The 27,071-nt window shown below is 38.5% G+C and overlaps 1 protein-coding gene across 3 annotated transcripts in view; it reads right to left on the bottom strand.

Annotated features, from left to right (window-relative positions):
• Window positions 1-1,549: 1,549 nt before the first annotated feature.
• dachc (dachshund c) overlaps window positions 1,550-27,071 on the bottom strand; it is a 66,169-nt gene continuing 40,647 nt past the window's right edge. The window contains exons 4-11 of one of the 3 annotated variants that reach the window (XM_046837903.1): window positions 21,190-21,365; window positions 20,785-20,920; window positions 19,641-19,775; window positions 9,930-10,072; window positions 9,333-9,480; window positions 5,207-5,350; window positions 2,899-2,967; window positions 1,550-2,248 (exon numbers count right to left, since the gene is read on the bottom strand). In XM_046837903.1, coding sequence (XP_046693859.1) covers window positions 2,211-2,248; window positions 2,899-2,967; window positions 5,207-5,350; window positions 9,333-9,480; window positions 9,930-10,072; window positions 19,641-19,775; window positions 20,785-20,920; window positions 21,190-21,365 — 989 coding nt within the window. In that variant the 3' untranslated portion in view covers window positions 1,550-2,210. Of the gene's footprint in view, window positions 2,249-2,898; window positions 2,968-5,206; window positions 5,351-9,332; window positions 9,481-9,929; window positions 10,076-19,640; window positions 19,776-20,784; window positions 20,921-21,189; window positions 21,366-27,071 lie in introns of all 3 variants that reach the window. The other 2 variants (XM_046837901.1, XM_046837902.1) reach the window with 2 other exon arrangements.

Genomic DNA, 27,071 nt, shown 5'->3' with positions numbered 1-27,071 from the left:
GCTAGCAATTGAAGGTGCATGAACAACCGATTTACTCGATCTTCTAAGAAAAAAACAATAGGCTTCAATGAAATTGAAAATTGAATTGAAAGAAACCAGCACCAAACAAAATTCTGGTGTTTTTCTAATACAGATATCAACTCTATGAATGCAATTCATGAAGAATGTCCTTGCACATAATTCTTCAACGTACTTGCACATGCACAAACATAACAGCAAATAATGTAGCATACATAATAAAGTGTTTGATACATAGTGCTCTGGATTTAGAAAATGACCATATAAATCAATAGCTTAGCAACTTGTATTATAGATGTTGGATCACCAGGTTTTGGCTAATTATATTTCTATAATATCCAATTCATTATGTAAAGATAAGTCCTTGCAACTTAATAGTACCCCAAAACATTTTATAGGTAGATTATAGAACGACATCCATTTTCTATACCACTTACCATGTACAAGGCCGCAGGGGAGCCTGGAGCTTATCCCAGAGACCTCGAAGCATGAGGTGTGGGACTCCATCTCTGGGCACAATTACACACTAACTCATTCACATGTGGACCATTTGAATGCCTGCAAAGTATTTCATTGGATTTGGGGAGGAAACCAGAGTACCTGAGAAAAAAACAGAAGCATGTGGACATGCAAACTCCATGCACTCACAGGATGGTGGTGGGATTTTAACGTCTTAACCCCAAACCTAAGCTTTTTCTTGCCCCATGTCCTGCACCTCTGTTAGAACCTTTTAATGGCTCGGTCTCGCCTCTTCAAGTAATAAAAACCTATAAACCGCTAAAGAACCCTGGAGAAACTGTGTTTTGATTCTAATTGTGCCATTTATACACTGTGACTTAGTTTAAGAGCACAAAAAAGCTTAAATCAGGAACATCACTAAAACAAACAGCAAATAACAATACATTTTTTTTCTTTCACTTTTTCCCTCTCTACTTACATGTTGGAGAATTTAGGTGGCCAAAGAACTGAACTCTTTTACACATTGAAATAAAAGGTATATTTGTTTCATCTGCATGTCGTGCATATTAAAGAAAAAAATTACAACATCACCATACATGGGGAACATAAATGTTAATGGTATTTCTTATTATTTGAAAAAAAATACAAAATAAAAACAAAACTAACTTATGGGCAAAATCAACTAAATTATATCCAGGTGAAAAAGTAAAAAAATGAAATTGGATATAATGTAAAACCTGGACAATGGCCATTTCTGTATAATAATAATACAAAAAACAAAAAAACAAAGCACGTGTAGATGGAAACGTGTCTGTAAGATGTGACCTGCTTTGTGCCAGGTGAAAAAAAATTTTTTTTTTATTATATATATATATATATATATATATATATATATATATATATATATATATATATATATATATATATATGTATATCTCAATCAGACGGACACAAAAAAATGTAAATGACATGCCAGCATGCTCTCCTAGTCAGGTATGATGATGATGGATATGGATCTAATAATAATTATTAATAATAATAATAATAATAATAATAAATTAGATGCAAGATATTTCATTAAAAGGTTTGTATTGATTTCCTAACAGCGCTACAACATACAATGCACAATATTATCTCTACACTTTTATGTACACGTTCCATGTTTCATGATTTTTTTTTCTTCGTTTGAGAATACCTGCTATAATCATCAAACATATAATAATGAGATAAAAGAAAAACAAAACAAAAAAATCTTTTCTGGGAATAACAAGACAGCTACACAAAAAACACATTAAATGTAGATATTCGATAAACAATGAATAAACTCAAATTCTCAGACTCACCCTCCCTCCCTCCCTCCCTCCTCATGGAAATAGTGCTATATAGATAGTTAAACATGTCAGGGCTATAAAAGAGAAGCTCTGAAATATTTTTTTTGTCATGGTCAGTAAAGTTGTGAGAGGTTTAAATATCCTAGAAAAAAATGGTCATGAAGGTCCACATGGTGTGTTTTTAGCCTCCGTGATAAGAAAAGGTGCGTGGACTTCACAGAGAGCCACAATGAAAGCATTGATTTCCAATGCGTGTGACAGTCTCCTCGCAGTAATTTGTAGACACCGACCCTTTGGGGGCCCTTGAAATGTCTCTAGTCCTCCAATACAATCGAATTTTTGTGATTATTCTCACTTCTGCTTCTTCTGTCTCCGCTCTGATTTACATGTTATCTCGCTTCTTCAGTACATCACCGCAGTCTTGAGAAAGAGCCGTCCATCTGCAGACACACAAGACAAAAAGGTCTAATGAACCGAAATGTATGTGAATATTTGCCAGACTTGACTGATGTGGGCCTCGATGTGCCGATGAATAGCCTCGGTCCGTGAGGTTGTGTCCTTACACAGGCAGATTTCAAAACGAGATGAAAGGTTTTGTCAAGAAAAAGAGAGAGAGGGAAGGCGCATTAAAATAAATGTCAGCCGAAACAGTGCCCACGCGCTCTCGACCCAGACAAAAAAAGAGAAAGAAACCCCTTTGAATGATTAATTACTACATGTAAATTATGTAAATTATGCCCATGCAAATATTTCACGAGGACAATTAAGAGAGCCATTAATTACTGCCCACCCGCCTTTTTTCCCCCCTGTCTCTCTTTTTTGCTTCGCTGACATTCAATTTAATTTCCTTCTCAAAGCTTTAGATGTTTAATCTTTGAACAAAGGCTTCGTGACACAATTTCTGGTCACGCTGCTGAGACTTATGATCAGGGCCACTGATACGATGGTGCGCTGACACCCCAACGAGTGATTTGTGTGCTACTGCACATCTATAAAAACCTTTAAAAAAGGAAATTGTAGAAGGAGTAAACAAAAAAAGGCTACAGTTCCGATTCTAATTTTTGCAAGTGGACAGCGAGGGAGATGTTACCTGGTATCGTCCTGTCTGCATCTGTTCTGTCCCTGCACAGGTCGCTCTCCATTTCCGGAGCAGGTGGCTCTGAAGAAACATGCAATAAAAAAAATCAAGCGTAACTTAGAAGTGAAAGAACAAATTTTCTCTGAATGAGTGTATGTCAAAGGTGTGGAGGTGTGTTTTTTATGGTTTTTGAACCTTATTCATATTCATATTTTTGTTTATATGAAATGGAAATTATATTTTTGTGGATAGATGAGTCCAAATTTAACATATTTGGATCTAACAGAAGAATGTTTATAAGATGCAAAACAGGACAGAAAGATGTTACCAGACTGCCTCACAACCACAGTCAATGGTTTGGGGTTTGTTGTGGAGCAGGAAAGGTGAGAATGTTGACTGAACGGTGACTGATTCAAGTTTAGAAAGTCAGTTTTAAAAGAGGCATATGGCAAAATATTTCATTTGAATGTTTGGAAAAACAAATTGTCAGTATGCCAGGCGTGTGTAAAGCTGTTATTTATAATAAGGGAAGATTTTTCAATGAAAAAAGTTTAAAATCTGTACATCCTGTGTACTTTGAAATATCTGCAAAATATTTGAACTCTGAGTCCAGTCTTTTCACTCTCATCTACTTCCAGTTTGAGATTCTCATAAAGGGGACATAAAAAATAAAATGTATCAGTAAAAATTGCTAATAAATAAAAGAAGCTCTTTTGTTTCTAGGTGCTAATTTAAAAAATCTGACTGTTAGTTCTTACGTTAAATATCACACATTTCCCCCCCCAATTAAACACCACGGAAACTGTGCTAGCACAGCACACAACCACTAACTTTACACAGGAATAACATAAAAAATAAACGCACAAGCCAACAATCCACAATCGATCACAACCACATTACAGATATTTATTTTTCAAGGTGAATATTCACTTTTTAAAGGAACTTTCTGATTTTTGTGTAATGATTCTGACATGCAGTCTGACAATGCTAAGCCAATAGCGACAAGCTTTTCTAAATTGTTAGCATCATTAGCTTTAGTTCAGATTTAGTGCAAAATTCAGACACATACCGTATTTTTCGGACTATAAGCCGCTAGTTTTTTCCCACGTTTTGAACCCCGCGGCTTAAACAACGAAGTGACTTATTTATGATTTTTTCCTGGGTTTTTCCCGGTTTTACAAACTTCAAGCCAAAAACTGAGCTCCATAACATTAGACCAATTAAATTTCCGAACCGAAACGAAAAAACGCACATCACCTGTGTTCTAAACTGCACAGCATCAGGAGAAAAAACGTTTTTTTTTTAAAAGCTTGACGATGCCAAAAGAAATACTCCCAAGAGAAATAGTTATGAAAGGAAGGAAGAAGACAGTGAACAATGACTTTCTTGGTAGGCTACTGTTTAGATACAAGCCGATGTAACGCGTTGAGTCTGGGTGAAGGGAGAGCTCGCTAACTCCAGTTGCAACAGAAATCATATAAGCACAGACAGGTTTCCAAAACTCGTGCTTTTTTATTTTTCTTGGCAACAGCGTTACGGGTTAGTCAAAGAAACTTAGAAATGAACATCAGAAAATAATAAAGACATGTTCCTCGGTCTTGCACACATGCAGTAATACTGGGAAAATGCGGCGACAGGCTATTCCCAAAATGTCGCTCTGCTCTTAATGGAGCCACAACATATTTTTCCTGTTACACCGTGTAACAGACACTGTCTTACATTAAAGCCTGTGTAAAGTTCATTAGTTTCAGCGGCTTATTTATGTTAAAAATAAAAATCTTTGTCAAATTCAGTGGATGTGGCTTATATATGGGTGCGCTTTGTAGTCCGAGAAATTACGGTAACCTGTCTCGAGTGCTGGACTATAGCAGGGCTGATTCGTTTCTGGCTAAATTGTACCATTTAAATTCGACAAGCTTTTTTTCCACGAAGACAAGAAAAAAACCTCCTGGAAAAACCATTTAGATCAAAATAAAGGAAACTCTGAGTGTTCAGTGTGTCGAATGCAGAGATAAACAACAGAAGAGCAATTGCGGATGTAATCAATACAGGATGATGGATCTGCAGTGCACAATACAGGAGGAAGAAAGAGCATGATTTATACTCTATGTGCTACAATTGTAAAGTTCTGTAATATATCAGCACTCTAATGACATGCATTTTTCAACGCTCTGTGCGTGTGTGTGTGTGTGTGTGTGTGTGTGTGTGTGTGTGTGTGTGTGTGTGTGTGAGTGAGTGAGTATGTAACCAGAAGCCACTCCTACAGCAGGCTATTATTGCAGCTGTGTAACTCGGCAGTGTGTGATGTGTGTTTGCTCACCTTTTGGAGTGTGAGCGTGCTCGCTGGCTGTCGTCTGCTGCAGCGTCTGCTCAACCTGGTCACGTCGCTTGGACTCGTACTCGAGAGCTTCCTGGAGCTTCCGTTTAGTCTTTTTCTCTTTCTTTAGTCGCTTCTGGATCAGGGCTGGAAAGGAACAAATGTGAGACTATAAGAAAAATGTACTAAAAAAGTGGAAGGCACTTCAAATACTTCTGATTCTCAAAACCACGCTGTCTTTTATAGTACAGCACAATATGTGTGGTTTGAGGGAGTCGGCCATTTTAATAAGCCTCTGCTTACTCTAGGTAACTAATTACCTCAGGGTTTAGCAATATTCCTCACAGATAAATAATGTGTCACTTTTACATCCTGAGTAAGAAAATGTTAGTAATGATAGAGGTCAAACTTCCCTTTTTCCCCCCAACAATGACAGAACTGTACTCACCTTGGCAATAACGTTTTTGAAGCTGAGAAAATACAGTAATTACATACTTTATACAATGTGTGCACTGTGTAACTGTGTAGAGGTATGCTAACCCAACCAGCTGATTATATGCCATAACTAAATTCACTTTATTTCAAAAGTATTGTGAAATTGCAGTTTCAACATCACAAATGTGTGTGAAGAATCGAGTCAACACACCTTGAATTAGCCAGGTGAAAAAAGACTGTTGTTAGCTTTAACTGACAGCAAAGCTAAGCAGGAAAATGATACCTTCAACTCAAAAAGCTCATTGTTATTTTATTAGAATTTTTGATTATAAACCAAAATTGTATTATTATATATTTATAAAATGAATGGATGTTCAGTCAATGTAGGCTTGTTACAGTAGCTAACCTGCTAATGCTAGCAATTTGGCGATCATTTTAACTCAGATGGCGGCTACACAATTATGGTAATGACTTAATTCTGATATTAAAATCAATCGAACACTATAATAGGGGAATAATGTGATCTCAGAGACTCTGAATATGATATGGATGCTGGTCTCAGATGGACTGATTTGAGAATTTCAGAAATGGTGATTTTTCATGCACATCAGTCTCGGGAGATTACTCTGAATGTTTTGATAAAAACAGGTTCACGCCGGAAACATTGTGTTATTAAGAGAAGTCAAAAAAGTATTGCCGGACTGGCTCGATTTAAAAGGGAGTCAACATTAAGACAAATAACCACTCTTTACAACAGTGGTGAGCAGAAAGGTATCTCATAGCGAATAACATCGGGGCTGATCAGCAGCAGTAGCAGAGGACCACTGAAATTTGAGTCTAGAATAAACCTGATGTAGTTTTTTTGTTTTTGCTTTCCATGTGCCTTAAAGTACTATACTTTTCTACTCACCATGGCTACAAGGAGTGGTTACCTGAGATGTTCGATATGTAAACTTAAACAAACCCATGCAAAAACAATGAAGGAAATGGGAAAGAATCAGGGATGCACTGAAATATCAGAAAAAGTTTTATTTTATTAGTGGTCGGTCTGCACTACTATAATGCTACACAAATTATAAGAGAACATGAAACACTCTGGTTTATCAAATATTGGAATATCAGAGCCTACGTAATAAAAATCGCCCACCAGCGCTAGGCAGAGGGACCATTACCGTGTACAATGGCAGGAAAACCCCTGATCCAGTTCAATCCACACGCAGCTAATTAAAGTAGGAAATACTACAGCAGCAATAACTAACACTGTAGCTAAATGATTTTAATGAGTAAACGCTCTGCACATAATTGCTGCTCAGATGTAGTTTGGTAACAACTCAGTGTATAGTGCAATGCGCGTATTAAATGTTCGACGGCGCGCAATTCTCAGCTGACCGCCTTCATTTTCTTCTGTTTGTAATAATGGACTTAAGACATTCGAGTCAGCGAAAATGGGCTTCTTTGCATTAGCTCTAATGCTCCCTCGGGTATTGAGGCTTCCTCTTTGCCTTTATTAACTGGTCTGAAATCAGCGCTCACATTTTTTTTTTCCAACTCTTCATTCGGCGTTAAGAGATAAAAACAGCAAATTATTCTACAATGGAGTCCTATGACTGAGAACTCACTTAATGCTGATGTGATGTATTATGTACAACTTTCGCCATGTGGATCGTATCTGGTGTCGCGGCATTTGAGTTTACAGACATAATCGTTCATTAAAGCAGATTTTATTATCTGTGAGTACATGTAATTACAAATTGCAACTTCCTTGTGAATATGGCCGCTTTGTGTTTTTGTGCTTGTAATTTGTGCTTCTGTTTATGCACGCACATATTTGCCTAGGTGTGTGTATGTGTGTATATCTAAAGGAAAATGCTGAACCTACAGTTTATTTCTGTCGGCTCGATCATAGCGTGGGCGATATTAAAACAAATGAAGAAGGGCCTCATGATTAAACAACATTAATTACCACGCCATGTTTTCCTGTCACTGTGATTTTAGATGCTTACCCAAGTCCAAAAAGGAAAATGATCAGAAGTGAAAATAGGATTTGTATATGTATTTGTGTCTACTTTGTTTTTATTAAAAACCTATGTATAAACTACACGATATGGGCAAAAGTATTGGGACACCTTATTTTTCCAGCCATATACGGTTCTTCTTCAAACTGGTACTACAAAGTTGGTAGCATTAAATTATCTTCACTTGAACTGGCAGACTCAAACCTGTTCCAGCATGACAATGCCCTATGTGCACAAAGACAGCTCCACGAAGATATGCTTTATAAGGGTTGGAGTGAAAGATCTTGAGTGGCCTGCTAAAGAGCTCTGACCTCAACCCTAATGAAAATCTTTGAGGTGAATTGGAATACTGACTGCACCCAGGCCTCTTCACCCAACATCAGTACCTGACTTTACTAAACAGTCTTGTGGCTGAATGTGCACAGATCTCCACAAACACACTAAATGGGGACTAAATGTGAAATGGGATTTTCAAAAAGTGCACAGAAATATTATGGTCAGGTGTCCACAAAAGTTTGGCCATATAGTGTATGTATGCATGTATACATTTAAGTGTATTTGTCTGTATATATATTTTCAGGTATAAATTAGATGATTGTGTTGATGTGGTCATTCACTTTTGTATTTATGGTGCCATAATGATGAATTCCTGAAGTGTTAGTGATAAAAGCAGTGGTAAGGGTCATGTAACATAATGTGGATTTGCTATTTAGCATGTTTTGCCACACAGATGTCAAACGGTTATTCATACTAATATCACACAAGTCATATGCTCGATAGGACTGGTCTTAGAACAGCTGCTGGATGTAAAACCTGTTATAACTGGGAAAAAAAATGCTATCATGGCTAAAGTGAGAGAAATAAAGTTAATCACATTTTCAGGATTGATAGCTCAGTGGTTAGGGTTCTAAACCAGTGATTTGTGAGGTTGTAAGTTCAAATCCCAAAGAGCCGCTGCTGGACCCCTAACTAATGAGCTAGGTGGTTGAATTGTGCCCTCTTTAAGTAACTCTTTAATCACAATATACTTCACAGTCCTTAGTGAGTGTATGGATGTGAGATCAGCTGCTATCTCTGTTCTATCTATCTCTCTATCTCTCTATCTCTCTATCTATCTATCTATCTATCTATCTATCTATCTATCTATCTATCTATCTATCAATTAATGGTAATGTTAAATTATTTTGAATATAATTTGAGTTAAAAAAAAGCAAAAAAAAAAAAGCATTTGTTCCTTTTTTTAATGATTGTTACACATTTTGATACCTCACCTTTTAGAAAGCATATACATTATAATGTTATATAATATTATAACATGTTTAAAGAAATAAAATAAGAACAAATCATTAGTATTTTCTTTGCAACCTTGCCTTAGCTGTCTAGCTGCAAAATGAGTCAAGAGTGATTTCCTGCACACTGCACATCACACACTGTGTATAGATCTTTACCACACAATTATTTATACACAATGCAGAATTGTTACTTCACCCAGAACTGAGATCAGTTAATCTATTCCACTGTGGGTGTGATGTTTATCCCAAACATATCTAATTAAAAATGAACTATTATGTTTGATTTATTTAGCTAACTCCAAACCAAACCATAACTGACTCACTTCAGGTTTTATACAAAATGTGAAACATTTGCCAAAAGATTGTGATTGTGGGTGCAGTAATGACCTCGGTTTTTCTGCTCCACACAGAGCTGTCTCTCCAGCGTCTCACGCAGTTCCCTCTCCCTATAAAGCTCCATCTTCAGCTCCGTCTTCTCCAACTGCACCTGCTTCTCCTGCGCCCGGGCATTGTCTATAGCCACCTTCAGCAGACCCTGAAAATACACAAACGCGCGCGTGCGCGCACACACACACACACACACACACACACACACACACACACACACACACACACACACAAAATTGATTTCTTGGCTTATTATTATAATAATCAATAATATTCACAGTATAGCCAAAGGTTTGTGGACACCTGACCATATGTGCTTTTTAAACATCTTATTCAGTCCCTATTTTCTGTTATAATCTCCATTCTTCAGGGAAGATTTTCCATTAGAATTTGGAGTGTGCATGTAAAGATTTGTGCTCATTTAGACAGAAGGGTGTGAGTAAAGTCAGGAAATAATGTAGGGTGAGGAGGCCTGGGGTGCAGTCAGAATTTATTCCAGAATTTCAAAATGAATCACAAAACTCCCTATTTTATATTTGGTCAGATATGAATGAGAAACCTGGAAGTCACCTGAATCTTTCTGGGAAAAAGACTTACCTGGATGTTAGTGAGGAGTGTTTCTATGGAAGACAGGCCCTCTGGAAAGAGCAACGGTGCAGGGAAGCCTGGGGGCAGCGTGGGAATAGTGTGAGAAAGCCTCTCATAGGTTTCGCGAGATGTGGGCGTGCACAGAATACTGTCTTCTGTAAGAAAAACAAAAACAACATTTATTATCATCTATGTTCAGAATAACAGTTTAAAGCTATAGTTGAAAGTTACAGCTCAGAGATTGTAGTGATGTACAGTATGTGAAGGGGGTTGACATTCTTTAAGTAAATGTATTTTATTTTTAGACATTCATGAGAATATATTTTTAAATGTGGAAAACTAGTCTCATTTGTGTTTGTCATATTTGAAATAGAAATAAAATCTATAAAATGAAACCACATATTAGCAAACAATACCAAATGTGTGTGTGTGTGTATTTTTATTTTTGTGTAATCAAATTTTGTAAATCGATCATTTATGTCTTGTGTTTTTGTTATGTCCTTTACACTTTATGTTAGAGGTTGCTGGGAGGATTTGCCAAGTAAGAATTTCATTATATGGTGTACTGGACCATTCCCTGGTACGACAATAAATTGAATAGGCAAGTACCTTGTGTATCATTGCTGAGAAAACTCGGAGGGCCTCGAACAGGGGTTCAAGGACAGTGTCACATCCATGTTCACAACCTCAAAGTTACAGACTACAACCACTATGATCCTCAGTCCATGACCTCATCACATGACCTCCTGTCAAACCCCCAAGTCTGCTCACAGTCCCCTGATTGCTTATGACACGAGCCTGTTTGCAATCAAACTATCGGCTTAAAACCCTCGGTGTCACTTTGTGAAGTTATCTGCTTGTCTGGTTTAGTGTTTGGTAGTGTGATATCCTGCTAAACGTTCACTGTTTAAGCCTTGTCTTAGAATTGTTTGTAGATTAAATCTTGGTTTGCCTGCTTTTGCATCAGTCTGTCTGGTTCATGATGGCTTTCTTTGTTGAAAAAAATCCAGGCTTATAAAAATTCTGAAGGCACTTTTGATAAGTAATAAACAGATAACACATGTTACTCAAACATTAATTCACATTATTATATAAAACTGAACTATACCCTTAGAAACAGGGTTCCATAAGTTTTTGGGTTTTTTTGGCTGTTAAAGGTTCCTCAGGGTAAGACATTTAAGATTTATTCTTTTGGCAGCCGATTTTATCCAAAGCAATTACGCAAGTGAATCCAATCCATGACACTGATGCAGTAATGCAAAACTCAAGTTACACCACAAACCAGAAATTGCAGGTTAGTTGTCGAAGAACCCAGAGCCACAAATAAGCAGAGTGTTACTTACACTTTATTCTCTGAAACAGCAAGTTTCTATATGCAGAGCTGAGCATTTCAGCCCTGTGCGTCTTTATGGCCGAGTGCCAGACAGGTCTAATAACACTCCAAGGTCGTTACAGCACATCAAAGCTACTTTGTGTTTCTAATGCGGCCCGTGTCACTCGGCCTGAATAAATGTCAGCTCGATCGTTTGCTGAGAGTCAGCATGTTCACCACCTCTGGCATCTACACTGTGGATTTCCATCATTTCTCCACGGAGGCATTTTAAATGTGATCTTATTATGACTTGGACCTTGGATCATATATACACCTGCTGCTGCTGGACCTTAAGGTTCTAGAAACAATTCTGAAATAGGATGAGCATTAAATTATTACAGTTTTCATGTAAATACAGTTAATCATAGCTCTCCTGCTCACTCCTAAAGAATGAAATCATTTGGAGTAGTCCATTAAGTGGAGCAGAAATTGTATAGACTGTTTTGCATTGCTGTTTAAACAACAATTTCAACAATTTTCCTAGGGGATCAATATCAATAAAGCATTCAGATTCTGAAATCAGAATAGTGTCTGAAAATCCAGTGATCTAACTAAAACCAATAGCTTATTATCTTAAACATAAATTTGTGTAACTAATACATCTATCTAGCTAAAGAATAATCTGACATACGAGTGTTAATTTGTCGTAAAATTTTAAAGCCAATCATATTTCAGTATGCAAATGAAGACACTGCTGCATTGGTTTGTCAAGAGGAGGATAAGGATGAGTGAGTACTTTCATAATATCTAATTATTCAGTAGAGCCTTTTAAAAAACATTTTGGCCAACATTCTGTTGTAATGATGAGCTTATTTAATAGGATCCAGCATGCATTCTTTTAAATTTGGTGTTTTAAAACTCAACAACAAATACACTATATGAAAAAAGGTATTGGGACACCTGACTTTTTCAGCCATATGTGGTTCTATCCCAAACCTTTACCACAAGGTTGGAGCTACACAGTTGAACAGGATGTCTTTGAATCATTAGTAGCATTACATTTTCCTTTCACTTGAACTAAGAGACCAAACATGTTCCAGAATTACAATGCCACTGTGCAAAAAGCCAGCGCGATAAAGATATGCTTTACATGGGTTGAAGAAGATATTAAGTGGCCTGCTCTGATCTCAACCCTACTGAACACCTTTGGAATGAATTGGATGCTGACTGCACCCTAGGCCTCCTCACCTTACTAGTGTCCTTAGAAGCACAATGCAAAATTTAGGAAGCGCTTCCCAGAAAAGTGGAAAATAAAACAGTGGAACGGGGCATTCAAAAACGCATACAAATCTTATCAAATCACAGCATATAACATTACTTAAAATAAATACATTTGGCCTAAAATCTCTATAGAAAGAAGTGAAGCTGTTCAGGAAATTATTTTTTGTTTAATGTCTTCATATTATTGTAACGACTCGAAAAGTAAAAACAAGTTTTTATTTACTGATACCGAGTAAATCTTTTAAAATAATTTTTAATTGTCAATATATTTTCTATATACATATAATTATATATTTATAGACACTTATAAATTTCGGGCAGTATTTTTTTTTAATGAGTTGAAAAAGCTGTTGCAGCACACTTTATGCCTGCATCAGTCGTAAAGTTTGGATGCTTGATAATTACTGCAGCGCTGATCTGAGACCTGCACTTAAAGCAGCAGTCGAGGCGGACACACACCGCAGCATGCGCATGAGTTGTTTTTGATCAGGCCGAAGCCTTGATCTTGACTTCAGTCACTTCAAAGGGCCTGCTAATGTATGAGGCCTTATGGTATGAAGCAGGTTAACCAGGGGCAACAGTTATTACGGGTCTGTAGCGAGAAGGAATTTGTCGTAGTATTGTACTTCTCTCTGATGTTTAGCAAATGTAACTAATTATACAGAATTCCAATATCGAATATGCACTCATACCTGTGCATGTGCGTGGCACGCTCAATGACTGATTTCTGTTTAGCCGAATCTTGATAATGCCTAAACATTATTAAGCCAATAATATAATCCCAAAGAATGTCCATATAACAATCACGGTGTAATGGATGTATCAAAGCGCCATGATAATAAGTCACGGGATGACAGTGATCTCAATAACATGCCTGCTGTACCGTAGCTGCATGCTTTCAAAGCTGTTGAGTGCTCATTTTACAGCACAGAGATTGTGCAGCACATTTATCAACATGGCTGTAAAAAAAAAAAAGACACAAAAAAAACCCCTTCCACCATAATACTTTTCAAAATGCTGCCCTGCACACAGGCTCTCTTTACTGAGGGTCCTGTAGCTGTAATGCAACTTTGTGCAGGCTAATAAAAAGTGTTGCAGTGTGTGTGTGTGTGTGTGTGTGTGTGTGTGTGTGTGTGTGTGTGTGTGTGTGTGTGTGTGTGTGTGTGTGTCTGGGGTGGTGGGGGAGTGGACTTTCTGTTAAAAAACACAGCTGCTTTATTTCCATAACCCTGTCTTCCCATATGGCTCAGCCACTCACCCAAACCTTGTGCATAAATAAACCATGTGCATAAATATGTTTAAACCTGGTGACAAGTTGTGCTCCACTGTTATGCTAATCATCAAACGGGAAGGCACAAATGTAACTAATACATGGACTACTGTACAAACATATGGCCATGCTAACTTGTGGGAAAAGCTTTACACCAATATGCTAGGTCTAGCATTTAAATAAACTTGTACATGCTTTTGCAGGGAAATGTCTCTGGAGGTCTCTAAATCGGGCAGATTTACGAATATTTGCGTTGATTTTGTCACACGTAATTTGCTAAAACATGTAGAAAGAACAATGCATGTTCATTCTTTAAGCTAAACTGCATTTAGTGACAAAACAAAATTGAAGTTTATGCTGTCAAAAGTGTATATTTTACAGACAGATTTAACAGAAAAGGTACATTTTGTAAGAATTAAGTATGTATATGTATATATATATATACACATATAAACAATATACACATATAATGTACACATATAAACAATATAACAATCATTTGCTATTTATTTAGTAAAATATTATCGACTCATTGTTCCTCATTAACCGTATCCACCACACGGTTTAAATAGTTCTTTGTTCTTACAGGCCTGGTTTATAAACAAAGGCCACTTTGTTGGATAAATATCTTAGTAATGTTTCACTAGTCAAATCAGATATTGTAGTACAACCTAAGCTTCAATCAGAAGATGTATAATATATCCAGAAACACTATATGGACAAAAGTATTGGGACACTAGACTTTTTCAGCCATATGTGGTTCTTCCACCAACTGTTGAAGGCACACTACTGTATAGGAAGTCTGTGGATGTGGTAGCATTAATATTTCCTTACACTTGAACTATGGGATTCGATCTTGTTCCAGCATGACAATGTGCACAAAGTGAGCTTTATGGTGATATGCTTTACATAGTTTCAAGTGAAAGATCTTGAGAGGCCTACTATAAAGCTCTAATCTCAACCCTATTAAACATTTAGGATGAATTAAAACGCTGACTGCACCCCACACCTCCTCACCCTACATCAGTACCTGATTTTACTAACACTCTTGTGGCTGAATGACACAAATCTCCACAATCATACTCCAAAATCTAGTGACATCTTCCCACAAGAATGGAACAGTAAATGGGACTAAATGTAAAATAGAATGTTCAAAAAACACATATAAATCTCATATAGTCTGTCAATCTACCTATTAATATATTTGTATATGCTATAGATTTATGCTCACCGCTCACTTTATTAGGAACGCCTGTACATTCATGTAATGAGCCAATCATGTGCAGCAGGGCAATGCACAGAATCACACAAATACACGTCAAGAGATTCATGTTCACATCAAACCTCAGAAAAAGGAAAAGATAAAAAAGTTATAAATTTAAATCATTTGTCTATATACCTGTATTCCTGTAAGTTTATCCCTACTGACTGAGCCAGAGGCGAAGATGGCAAGGAATAACTCCCTGAAACTTTATGAAGAAAAGCCTTGATAGGACTAAAACGGAAAATCATCCTTGAGTTGTAGCAGATATTCATTTATTGTAGTTCCATCGCTGTTTAGTTTTGAAGGTTCACCGATGAAAACTTGAGGGAAAAACTGTTCAATTGTAATAATTGCATATTAATTGCAAACACACTTTACAACCGCGTTGAACTGAAAAGCATCTCAGAACATTCTAAAGCTGGATGTATATTCACTACCGGAGAACATAAGATCAAATCGTTCCATTCTTATCAAACAAGATAAAAAAATCCCTGGCTGGTGTTCAGGCTTGCACGTTCCTAATAAAACAGCCTAATAAAATGGCCACACAGTTCTAGAAATTAGCAGCTTTCTTGTTTTCTTTATTTTAGCTTTCTGACAGAATTCTCCGCAACACTGCTGCAGCCGCAGGACTGCTTCCATATGCAGCTGCGTATCCTGCTCTTTAAACACAGCTTCATGTCAGATTTAAGTTTTTGTCGAATAAGTCACTTTCAACACAGTTTTGTCGAAGCAGCAGTTTTGACATACGGGATATTAGGCATGGCGCAGTATGTGAGCACTTTTAATTGCACCGAGACGTTCCGTGCTTAAAAATATTCCACTTATCTCTTCTGTGTTGGACTGTTTGAGTGGTGATTATAAAGAGCACAGGCTATTTTTACAGGGGTGGGCTGCGGGTGACAGGAAATATTTAATGGAAGTCAGTTAATGAAACTCTGGACTGGATTTAACTGCATGTCTCACTTTCTCTCTCTCTTGCTTGGTCACTGGTTGACTGTGGAATTTTTTTCCACCCTTTTAGTGTAGATTTAGCTGTCCTTGTCTATTTCTATGGCTGTGTCAGTTTGTCCATTTGTCCACCCATATCTGGCTTTATCAGCTCAAGTATCAGTCACTTACTCCTGCTTCATTCCACCGCACACCCACTTTATCGCCGTCTATTCTTGGACGTCCTTCACTTGAAAAACCATGTTAAAAATTTTCTCGGTGTAGCTTTTTGGCCCGCAGTACGTTTTAAGTACATATAATACCATACAGCATCCATTTAAACGAGCAGGTGCTCAAAATCTCACCTTCTGCCCGTTACGTGATAAAGGCTGATTAGATTTACGCCACCCCCTCCCCCCACTTAGCTGACCAAAGCATCTTTATCCGATCTCTCCATCTTGGCAGGAGAGTGAAGCCTGCTGTCACATCCAAGGTGTTTCAAAGATGAAAAACAATCCATCTCATGCTCCCTCATCCATCTCTTTTCCCCCCTTCCCGCTCTCCTGGCTAAAAAAGCCAAGCATCTGGAGGAATGTGATTAGCGGAATGCCGGCGTGGGCCGCTGGAGCACTCAGCGGGAGAAAAACCTCACGTCGTGCTGCTGAACTACGGTGCCCCCACAGGGACAATCAATGCTGAGTTAGCACTGGCCGCCCCTCTATGAAATCTGATGGATCTTTTCATAGTGCTTTTTTTTTTTCTTCCTGCATAAAGTGGAAGCCTGTTTGATCATAAGCAGTCCTCTTTAAACCAAGGTCGTTTCCTCATGCTCTTTCTGTCTCTGCTCAGATTCCTCAGGGTAATGAACTTTCTTGTGCTAAAGTCCGCCGCAGTCAGCATTAGAGTGTAAGACCGGCAGAGAGCGAGCAGAGCGACACGAGGATGAGGGAGAACGTCTTTTGAGGCTAGTCGTCTTTGAGGAAGACGCCTTGGTTTCTGATCTTGCCACTTTCAGTTCAGCCCCCATACGATTCATTTGAAAGCAATGACAAAAAAAGAGGTCTGGTCTGTTCTGCAATAGATGGCGGATAGTGCGTCTTCTATAAAGCTAGCCTAATTTTTAAGGGATTGTGCTTTTCAAACTAAAGTACTCCATGGGACCTCTGGGCAAAAACAAGTATCCTCTCAAACCAATGGATATTGGCTTTAATTGGGTGTGTGGGCCTTTTTTTATTCACCTGATTGTCTGATCACTAATGCGCATGGCTTCTTTTGATTCACTCGGGACATCCATACATTAGGTGGTGGTGTACATCTGAAGCATGGATATAAATAGAATCGACAGCTTTGCTTTGTAGAATTGAGAATCTGTTTTTTTAAAACAATACACTTTGCATTGAGTATAACTTGGGTAACTTTGGCGGATGAAATTGAGTCAACACATAACAGCAAACCAAGCAAGCAAGAGAACTGCTTTGGCTGGATTCGCCTTTGAACAACGTTCTTTATGATGCGCTGCAGAAGACCAATAGAGAAGATTGTGCATCCCAGAACAAGATTTAATTTAATTACATTGATTTGAAATTTAAATAACAAATTTAGAAAAACTGAACCAACAGAATATGTTGAAAGTCATTTTAACATTTAATCGTCGACTACAAACATCCAACGCTAACATTAACCTTCATATATTTTTATATGAACAAATTAGTCTTGGGTCTTTCAGTGTGCAATTTGCAAACAGGATGAAGATTCCGGTTTCCATACATGGTGAAATCATGAAAGAATCTGTGTGGACCCCTACAGCAGGTTTTTCCCAATTAGAAAGGACACCCAGTTATAGTTTTATGAAATCTAAGAACGAGTGCATAAATGCAAGTCATATACATATGTGTGTCTGCATTCAGTCAGACGTTTATGGTGCACACGTGCAAATGATTTGTGATCAAAACAAATTACGTGCTAATATTTGCCGTCGTTATTCGCTACAGCTCGTTACACCTCGGCTCTTCTAGCGCGTTGGGTCTAGGTATGATGAGCAGATCGTGGATATTGGTTACAAATGAAACAGCTTCTCAATTACCTGCTTCAGCTCGTCAGCCAGTCATGCCTGACGAGTGTCTGTTTATCACAGAGTGTTCATCTCACTCAGAGAAAGAGAGAGAGAGAGAGAGAGAGAGAGAGAGAGAGAGAGAGAGAAAGAGGGTGACACAAACAGAGCAATGCTGGTTCTCATTAATCTAATGCATTGCGGCCCGTCTCATCATCGTTTACACCTTACTCCGTCATGACTTTTATTATCGCTCCTCTTTTAGCGATGCCTCCGCTAAATGATATTGCTTTTCAAGCATCTTGAGGTACGATCTCTGCCATTTCTCAACTTACACACCAAGAACCTTCGGAGGTTCTTCTAACTCATAAACTAACAAGTTCGTCCGTCCCACTGCCACAGCTAACACACACACACACACACACACACAGCAGCGTAGCTGATCCGGAGGTATCGTGGCGTGATGAGAAATTTGTGCTGACTACTCGCCCTTGCAAAAGTCCTCATTAAGCTAATGAAAGCCTTCAAATGCAGAAACCAAACAAGGGTTCTGGGAGGTTATTACAGAAAATTACACCTCCAGGAGAGCTGGGGAAAAAGGAGGAGGAAGGAGGTGGAGGTGGAAAGGGGGGGGGGGGGGGAAAGCTTGTTCATTAATTCACGCTTCGCAAATCGCTAACTAATTTAGCCCCGCTGCCTTCTCTTTCCCACCCTAATGGATTATTTTCATAGAAATGTGAGCGAGCGCATTGATTTTCTTTGTTCTCGGAACACGCGTTCTGAGACCCCATGCATGAGCGCAGAGAAAACAGACTGAATTTTAATTTACATTAAAGCACATCGGGGGATCGTTCGCAGGTCTGCTCCTCATACTGCCACTGTGCTGCTCTATAGACAATGCCAGAATAATCAGAAGAAGAATATAGATAAATATGCGATGCTCAAGTGCACAATTGTGGCTCTCGATCAACTTTACAGTCGTTAGCACTTTATGTGTAATTGAATGCAAAAGTTTACACCCCCCACACACACACACACTTTGGTTTTTGAATGAGCAAAAAACTAATAATGATATTTTTATATTTACAGGTCTACAGATTAAGAAAGTACATCTACAGCAAAACAGATCAGTGCTGGTTTGCTGCGATGGATTTAGTTTCCGGACCTGATTTAAAGAGATTTGGAAGAGTAATAATGGATACTTTTTATATTAAATTCACAAGCGATGCATATAATATCATTAAAATGTTTTATACGAATTTCCAAAAATACAGGAAACCTAACACACAATAACCGTATTTCTTCAGCACTTTAAAATATGATTCTTCCAGTAGGACACTATAATAGAACTGAATGTGATAATAATATCATGTCGTATTCTGTAGTGGAAAGGGATTTAAAAGTACATCTCCAATTACCAGAATACCGAAAATGCAATGCACATTTTTTATCATCACCAGGCGTGATTAGGTATGTTTCAAACAGTCTAATATTTTATTTTATTAATTTTTTTGCAGTAATGTCATTATTAACATTTAACTTTCTTATCATCCTGAGTATCATAATATTGCTTCAGCCAAAAAAAGATGTCATGAAGTAATGTAAAACCTCACCTTTTTCTGCATGCGTCCTCCTTGAGTCATGGCCAGCATCTTGGGTTGCCAGATCCCCCTCTTTAGGTCCTGGGGGTGCATTGGGAGACAGGCCTAGCAGAGCATGACCCAAGGAAAGGCCATTCTGGTGCACAGCTGCAGGTAAAACAGTGAAAAGTAGTCAGAGGTGAAAGTAAATAAAAGAAAATATTCTCTACTTTTTATGATAAAGCCATATCCTATTTTCAGAAATGTCCCCACTGTGGGACAAATAAAGGTATATCTTATATGTATATGATCTCCAGATGTAGTGTATTTCTTCTGAAAATGATACTCAAGACTTAAAGTTCACTTAGAATGAAAAACTGACCTTCTGGAGCTAAAACAGGATATTTGAACATCACTCTAAATTTCCTTCAAATTTTGACCATAAAATTAGTCATTTTAACCCGAATAAAGCACCAAATCAAATTTTACTGCGGACAAAGCTCTAAACCCATAACGAAATCAGACACCTGAGTAGGATGTCTTATAAGTGCTTTAAAGCTGTCCACATGAAATCTGATAAAAAAAAAAAATAGGATTTAAAGCTACAGCTAGACACGCTGCACAATTTTGAGGCCATACTCTCAGATCAGTTACTCAAGGTTTAACTTTTATATTAGTGTATTAGTCGAGATGATAAAAGCAGAAAGCTTGACATGTGCTTGTGCAATTTTTATCTCCTGAAGCAAGATCCAGATTCAATGAAATTTTTAGCTTTCAGCAGATTATACAGTATCATCTTATACATAATGCTAAAAGCCTGGCACACTTGTGAGATTGCGGCGTGCGGCAGAGTCGCCACATTATCATAACAGCACATATCGCGAGTGCTGTGTAAGTGGACTTGGGTGTAGTGGACGCAGAAATGAGGACACACATATAGTCATAAAATTTCGCACTTTGAATTAGAAAAAAAATATATATAATATATTTGCAATATTCAATAATATAATGATGATAACGATTCTAAATTATATAGTGATTTTTTTTGGTGGTCTCTCATCTAGAGGCATGAAAGACCAGTCTGTGTCTAAGCATCTCTTTAACACGTGTTCAGTGGTGAAGTTTGGACCTGGAAAAAGAATATGGTCGTGTCTGAAAAAAGTGTGTGCAGACGTACGCGGCCGATCAGAAGAGCTCTCGGTATGAGCAGGAGAACTGGACACGCTGCTGCTCTGCCTGGAGGATACGTGACTCCCTGACCTGCGGCCGTCCTCCAGAGATGGAGACGGGGATGGACTGTCTCGCACTCGCTCCTAAAAGACAAGCACATACACACATCAGTGTCATCACATCCCAAAAGCTTTATTCACAGCTCAGGCAATCGGGCTCTAATCATCCTGACACACTTCTCCTGTCGGGGCTATTCTCGCCTTCTGGAGGTGCCTGATTCATCCTGATCGTCTGCTCGGAAAAAGCTTCCTCACCTCCAGAAAAACACTTTCTTTATTGATTTAACTTTTAAATAGAAGACTGTATTGTTATGTTCTGGTTAAAAGCAATCAGATGTGGAACAGCTCCTGACCTTGATGACGGAGGTGGCCATACGGCTTGAGTCGTTCTGCGCTTGAACAGTGGCGGCCATGCTGGCGATGGTACTCAGGTGGTTCATCTGGTTCATGGCCATGGTGACCGAGGCAGGGGGCAGGCTAACAGGAATCAGAGGATGGGACATCATCATGAACGGCAGCTCCAGTCCTGCTACAAACATAAACAACACCAACATTCAATATAGAGAATGGCTGTCACTTTGCTGCAACCTATTGTATCAGAGTCCTCAATGGAAAGTGAGCATATAGAATCGTGTGCAAAAGTATGCACACCCCTTGTTTTTCGGAATAGAAAATGTAAGTCTGTCATGCAAGAAGAAACCGAAAGCAAAGCAGTATACTGGTAGTGTCTGACCTACGATGAAGATGTGTTCTAAAGACTCCACCGTAACTTAAAAATATCGTTGAGATATGACCTAAGCTACCCAGGAGTCGTGAAGAATGGTGATGAGTATGGGGTAGTATACTGTAATCTTTTTATAATTTAACAAACTATAGTACATAATTTAGCAAAACAGAGCAAATTACAGTACCATAGTGTATAAACTTTTCAGTATATATGTATGGGGCAGTGGGTGTGTGCACGAGCACCGGTTCGTGAGTGGAGGGCGAAGCAAATAATAGGTGCGAAAATGTAAATGTTTGTACGATTTTGTCGTATCACTACCGTCATCGTAAGATCGAACTATCGTAAGTTACCTGTATCACGCAGGTCAGTTGTATGATGCATTTTATTGTTATTTACATACACGTCACGCAAATTCAAAACAGCAATTTGTATTAAAAAACTTAGCCATAATGGATCTTAAATCCCAACATGCGGTTACACCTTCATAACAAAAAAAGAGAAAACATTTCCGGTAAACACAACTTAATTATGAAATCTATTTATGCTGAAGGATGTGGTGTTAGGTCTCAGCATGGCAGCGAGTGTTTTCTGTTCCATGCTGCACACCAATTAGCTCCTTCTCGAACCACTGCAGATGTCTTCATCCATAACCACCCGGTGATAAATTAGAGCAGATGCTATTTGGAGCGCAACACGCCGCGTGACAGCAGCAGGAAAAAAGTTGATTTTTCTCTGATCATCTCTGATCACCGCTTGCCTTGCCTGTTTAGTTTTGCTAATCTAACACTCAGTGTGCCTTTCCTTGTACGCACATAGGGTATATTTGGGTGGGGAGGAACAAGAATGGAAGAGTCCGATCCACTTTGTCTTGGGCAGGTCAGTGCTTGAGATTAGGTTCGACTGTAGCTGCTGGCTATCTCTTTGAAAGCACGGGATAAAAAAAAAGGAAGCACATTTGAGCTCATTTCCTTCAAAAGACTCGCCTGTTTTTCAATCAGAAGTTGAACTGATCTCTGTAGCGAGACGGAAGACGAAATAACTCACATATACACACACACATATACGCACACACCCATATTCACGGCCACCTGGCAATCAGTTTTTCTGCTTTTGAACCGAAATACCAGCCAAAGCTCGGCAAAAGGTCAGAGGTGCCTCCTCATCGTCGGAGACTTAAACTTGCATGAGAGAAAACAAAAGGCGACATGCTCTCTCCCAAACTCTCCCCCCTTCTGACATTTTTACTCAGAGATCCAGGAAAGCAAATGAATAAAAAGACGGAGTGGGGGGGCACTTGATTTTCATGAGACAGATGACACGCAGATCAGTCATGCTGCTCAAGCAGACGAGAAAGCAAGATCAAAGAGGACAAAGTGTGTGCGCGCGGCCGCATGTTTGTCTTCAGGGGGCTGTTATTTGGATGGGCTGATCTCCGGCACATGCCAAAAGCACTTGCAAGCTGTTCCTTCATTTTGTTTTTTTGGCCCGTAACTAACTGCTGCCTCCACGTTAAAGGTTAAATTAATTCACAACGGACAAAAGAAATGTGCTCTTTAAACACTTGCTGGGATTGTGAGGCTGTTTCAGGGGCGTGTCTGGGGTTTTTAGATATGAGGTGGCAAGGGTGTGTTCATAGGGGCAGGTGGTTGGGGTGGGGGCTTCTTTGGGGAGGAAGCACTTTAAAGGGTGGACAAAACACTCAAAAATATCTGATTGTTCCTTCAGCAAATGCTTATGATATTCGCTCAAAAAAAAGAAGTGGCCCTGGCCTGTTTTTACCACTTTTTCTTTCTCAATATTAAAAGATGTAAAGTAACAAAAACACATCCAAACCCAGCGGGAAGTGACTGGGGAGCACTAAAACCCGCCTGTCTTCTAAAATGTCACCTCTGGAACAAGGCCAAATGCACTCTCACACACATACACACAAAGTTCCCTCGACATCTCCAGGGGCCAAAGTCTCAGCTCCAGCTGCAAAGTGAATGACAACGCAGCCTTCTAATGTCTAAAGACCCTGTTTTCTGCAACACATGGCACCCAATATTGCTAGCCGGGAAGCTTTCAATCTCTATTTACCTAAAACAAAAGAGCCCCGAGAGTTTAGAAATCAGAGACACCCCCGCCTCGACCGCGGCGGCTCCCATTGTGCAACCCAGCGCTGGAGCTATTATGGGAGCGTAAATGATTTCGACAGGAAGTTGCGATTTGTATAAATATTTAGCGGCGAATATTAGGGGGAAAAAAAAGAGAGGGAGAAGCAAAACAAACGGAATGGCAAGGAGAGAAAACAAAGGAAGTCTAATGACAGAGCTGGGCTGGAGCCAGGCTGCGCACGGCTGGCTAAATCCAAACACAAAAGGGATCTTGGAGCTGATTTGGGCGCAAACTGTCGCAATAACAGTGCGCGCAAAACAAAAACACCTGGAGGGAAATCAAACAGGAGGAAATAAAGCACAATGAATAAAATTCGCTTGCTGCCAAGTTGAATTGTGAGGTCTGTGGATTGATTTTTTGCATTTGCACTTATTGGGCATGCAGGTTTTTTTTATAGGCACCTCTAAAGCAACATCTACCTCCTAAAGAAAAAAAAAAAAACAGGATATTTAGATCTTTTTGGATGGATGAGTCGAGTCACTACATTTATTTGGGGGTGGGGCTATACTCAAACTCACTTTGTGATGTCACTATATATGCAAATGATTAGAGAGAAATGTAATACTTAGGAATGCTTGGCCAAAGAAACAGTGTTGTGCAGCTAAATATTGTTTGGGTTACTGAAAGTTGAATAGTTAAGAATGTTAACAATAAAAAATTAGATTTTTCAAGAAACGCACAAAAAAAAAAACAAGAGCCATGTGCTTTTGTTTTGGTTTCTGTTTTGGGCCTGTTTCCAATCTTTCCTTGTCATTAGTTTCTTCCCCAACTGTATTCACCTGTTTTGTTTTAGATCATGATTTGTTCTTTTTTCTATCCTGCTGTTTCTAGATGTTGTTGAAAATATTAATTCAATGCAGCTCCTTATAGTTTCTAATGTTCTAGTTTTACACTCTTTGATGTTTTTTTTTTTTTTTTACTTTTTAAATGACTGCCTACTTGTAGGGTCTGTATCCCTGATAAGTACTATGATAAAGAGCACATTGTTTTTAAAACACCCGCATGTTTGCTTGAAACAACTTCAGGGTAGTTCACAAGTAGTTAACTATATGTTTTCGGCTAAAGGGTTCAATAAGTATATTAATGGTTATTCCTAAATCATTGCAATTTCTAGAAATGTTCAGGACGTAAAAGCACTTGAAACAATGAATATTTGTACATAATTTGATCTAATCTTTTTAAATTTCACAACAGAAGCTAAGTCTGGAAGCAAACATCTTCGTGTGCATTCACACGCCATTGTTCATTACGCTGGAGGATATTGTGAGGCGTAGCTGGTGCAGCAGATTGTACACGGCCACCAGTGACTTCTCATAAAAATACCACCACATGTCATTTTCCTTCTGCCAGTAAAGCAAAAAAAGAAAAAAGAAAACAAGAAAAAAAAAAGAAACCCTCTTCCACATGAAAATCCAAAGTCTTCAGAGAGAAGACAACCTGGTGATTAAGGCATGTGTAAGCGGGTGATAAGATGTGATCGCAACTTAATGACTTCCATCCTGCATGAGGGAGAGGAAAACAGACAGACAGCAAACACAGCGCGCCACAAAAGTTAAAGCATCGAACAATACAAACACGGCAAGCGCACATTAGCCAGCCTTCAGACACGCCGTCATCATCCTCACTCCCCACAAGTCCATTCAACGCAAGCAGCAGAGCAAATCCTCAAGGTTCGGTACTAATACCCCTTAAAAAGAAATCTAAAAACCTGTTCCAGCCTGAAGAGTCTTAGAAAACACACACGGACTTCCCAGACAAAGGTGTGTCTGCTCGTAAGTGCCTGTTGGGAAGGTGTTTAGTCTGAGAGTTTAGTAAAGGGGGCTTTGTAGTGGTCGGACGCACACCAGAGCCATTTCCACGTCCCCCACAGTAAAGCGCAGGGATTTATGGAAAACCAGGAGCCCTGTGTTGTGTGTTTTTCCCCCTAAGCTGCAATTAATGATGCCTTGGTGTGTTTAATGTTGAGTTAGCCTTATGGAAATAATCATGGTACATGAAGCAACGGCTGCAGGGGGCATCATGGACAGAAATGAAGAGAATAACAAAATGGGGTTGTGTAACTCTGGAAGATTGTTTTATTTTGGAGTTTTGCTTGTGGTGGAACATCGAGGCAGCCAGGTGAATATCATGTGAGTAAAATTATGGTGAATGTCTTTTGTAACAACCTGAGAAAAAGAACCCGTACTAACCTGTGTACTTTTTAAGTTTATATTCATATGGCTTGCTGCCAGATTTTTATACTGCATGTAACCTAGGTAAGTAGCTTCAAAATGTAATGAAGTATTAATGTGCTACTTATGATGTACTTTTAAAACAGCGACTACAAAACATGATTAAACCCTAAAGTTTTCTGTCCATTCTGTCCTGAGCAAATACAACAAGCAACCTTTTGTACTAAAAGTGTAACTAAAGAATTGAAAATTAAAAGCACTGCTTTACTCTCAGGTTAACCATCAAACCCTAAAAGTATCATTCTAATGGAACAGCGCCAACCGATGGTTGTGTAGCCTACTGAGGGAGCCCAAAACAATTAGAACATTGGACCCTGTAGAGCTGCATTACATTTACAACATCTGGGATACACTCTTACAGTGACCTACAATTATCTTATTTATACAACTGAGCAGTTGAGGGTTAAGGGTCTTGCTCAAGGGCCCAAAATCAACAGCTTGGTGTTGCTGGGATCGTTTGAGCAAAAGTACAGCATAAGATACCATCACCCCCTTTGAGGTAAAATCCCTAATGTTTACAGTTATAGTGCATCTTCAAAACCAGACCCAAAAAACAATGAATATTTTAGATTAGATTATTTTTTGATCATCGACAGAGAAAGCAACTAGCAAGAAGCTCCAAAAAGGTGTGTATTAGAATAAATAAATGAATATGAGGCGTGGTTAGATGTGCTGGACTGATATACAATCAAAGTTGCTCCAATTTCTTTTTAAATACTGGGTGTGGATACAAAAATAACACAATTAGAAATAAGAAAAATTTCATTTTGGCCTTAACAGAGTCTTGTGTCATGATAAGCTAATCTTAAATACTTTTGTCATTAAACTTACAAATTGAGTTTCTGAAATCCCAACTCAAACATACTATTTTTTTTCTTTCTTTTTTTTTATATTATTATAATAATTTGTAGTGGTCGAATCTACTACAGGAAATATAGGTGAAAATAAGAAAAAGCTCAGATTGATTTTGATATATATAGTGTTTTTAAGATATGCACCATTACACTATTGTTGTAAAGCATTTAAAAGAATACTCAAACATTTTTAACCTTCTCACTATCCAACACAGGTGTAGCATAGGTGTGATCAGCACAGGTGAGAATTTCAACACGTTTCCTATGCT

Source organism: Silurus meridionalis, chromosome 24 (assembly GCF_014805685.1).
Source record: "Silurus meridionalis isolate SWU-2019-XX chromosome 24, ASM1480568v1, whole genome shotgun sequence".
NCBI classification, from domain to species: Eukaryota; Metazoa; Chordata; class Actinopteri; order Siluriformes; family Siluridae; genus Silurus; species Silurus meridionalis.
This window is presented reverse-complemented; position numbering and strand designations above follow the sequence as displayed.